The following is a 2,274-nucleotide window of genomic DNA, read 5'->3' on the forward strand; positions in this document are numbered from 1 at the left end:
TATATTTGAACCTATAATTTTTTTTTTTAATGAACTTAACCAAATATCCTCTTAATCCGATCATTATATATATATATATATATAGGAGACTGGTAGTTCGTATTATTATAAATTTCAAAATATTTTAAGTATGTATCAATATGATCGTTTGATTTGTTTCACTAAAAGTGAACCAACATATGTATGTTGTATGAACTCAAAAGCCAAATAGGGTATAATGTAATTTATCTTCCTGATAATATTATAAATGAGCAAATTATTCTTTTATGATAAAAGAATAATATTTAGTCCATTTACTTTCGGGCATTTTAAAAAATATGTATATATATATATATATATTTTTCTCTCCAAATTATGTTTATTTTTATATTTTATCATTCATAATTTCAACTTTATCAGAATTTGCATTTTGGCATATATGATCATTTTTCAATCAATTTTTTGCTAAGAAAAACATCACATTCACTGCACATATGATATTTTACTCATACACTGCATTAAATATCACATGTGTAGTGCATATAATGATTTTTCTTTTGATAGAAAAATCGATTAAAAAACAATCATATATAACAAAGTGTAAAATTTACAAAATTAAGATAGTAAATTAACATAAAAAAATATTTAAATGAAAATTCAAACACCAGCGTAGTTCGAATTTTAAAATGTAATTTACTTTATTCTTTTTTATAATATTTGAGAGGTAAACTAATGTTTTCTTCAATTTTTATTTTGTACCCAAAAATTTTGTAATTATTTTTTCATTATTAAATTTTTGGTGAGATTTATTATGTTATCTCAAAATTAAGGTTATTATGATATAAGTTTATAATAGTTATTGAAAATATAAATATTTTTAGCTATTTATAAGTAAGCATTCTAAGTTAAATTAAACCTAAGAATATAATAAGAGCTCTCACCCTCAACGACAACGCGACTCTCCAGTCTCCACAATCCGCCCTGCTCAAAGCCAGCCCCCTTTCTCCCTAAGTCCTGGACAGAAGAGAAAAAGAGAAAATGGCTCAGCTAGCCAGAAACGCCGCCCGGATACTCCCTCAAACGGCGCCACACCATTACCGCTCCTCCCTCGCCTCAATTCACACCACCATCCCTTCCCTTGCCGGCTCATCCTCCTCCGCCCCTACCCCCTACGCCTCCGCCCCTCCACCATCCACCTCCTCCCCAGCTGGCATATCCAAGGCGGCGGAGTACGTGATCTCGAAGGTCGATGATCTCATGAACTGGGCTCGCCGCGGCTCCATCTGGCCCATGACCTTTGGTCTGGCCTGCTGCGCCGTGGAGATGATGCACACGGGGGCTGCCCGCTACGATTTGGATCGATTCGGAATCATTTTCAGGCCCAGCCCAAGGCAGTCGGATTGCATGATTGTTGCTGGAACTCTCACCAATAAGATGGCACCTGCACTCCGCAAGTAAGCTTTCTGTTTTTGTGTGAATCTCCCCTATACCCTATTTAATTCTGTAAGTTTGTTCGTATATAGAGACTTAAGGTCCCTAATTAGTTGACCTGGGGTGTGGGATTGCTGAATTTGCTGTTGCCTTTTGCTGCATTGTGTTTGGTGATTGCGGATTCAGGTGGGTTTTTGGGGCTTCAGCTTGTTCTCTTTGCACGTTTGTTGATATAATTAGCTTAAAATGTGTAAGTGACCAAGGATGTGGAACAAACGAATTATCAATTATTGTCAAGAATCAAGAAGGAAGAAATTTCATTATGTAACTTGCAGTTTTTCAATACAGAATATGCTGCTGCTTCTACTAATATAGCAGCAAGAAATGGCAGTTAAGCCTCAGCCAACTTTAACGGCTAGTAAGAGTTGCCGTCGCAGAAGGCGCATTATCACTTATAAGAAGTGCTATCTCAAGAACAACAACTTTAGCTCTGTTCATTATCTTCATCAGGCAAAATCAGTTCCCTTTTTGGTCTGCAACAACTTCATTATTTCTTCCAACCCCCCTCAAGCTGGAAGGGGAATGAAATCCACCATACCAAGCTTGACAAGAAATAGTGAAAAACTGGTCCTGTGAGAGCCTTAGTAAGAACATCGGCCAACTGATCCTTGGAAGATACATGAGTAGGAACCAAAAATCCGGACTTATAGTGATCACGAATGAGATGACAATCTATCTCTAAATGCTTGGTTCGTTCGTGAAACGGTTACTAACAACGTGTAATGCAGCTTTGTTGTCACAATAAAACGGAACTGGAGTAGGGATAATGATACTAAAATCCTTAAGAATATATGAAATCCAAAC

At 36.1% G+C, this 2,274-nt stretch overlaps 1 protein-coding gene across 1 annotated transcript in view; it reads left to right on the forward strand.

The window, feature by feature from the left end:
* The window catches only part of LOC105175730 (NADH dehydrogenase [ubiquinone] iron-sulfur protein 7, mitochondrial), an 8,033-nt gene continuing 6,663 nt past the window's right edge, over positions 905-2,274 (forward strand). The window contains exon 1 of the mRNA XM_011098322.2: positions 905-1,433. Coding sequence (XP_011096624.1) covers positions 1,018-1,433 — 416 coding nt within the window. The 5' untranslated portion in view covers positions 905-1,017. The remainder of the gene's footprint in view (positions 1,434-2,274) is intronic.

This window comes from Sesamum indicum, linkage group LG1 (genome assembly GCF_000512975.1).
Source record: "Sesamum indicum cultivar Zhongzhi No. 13 linkage group LG1, S_indicum_v1.0, whole genome shotgun sequence".
In the NCBI taxonomy this organism is placed as follows: domain Eukaryota; kingdom Viridiplantae; phylum Streptophyta; class Magnoliopsida; order Lamiales; family Pedaliaceae; genus Sesamum; species Sesamum indicum.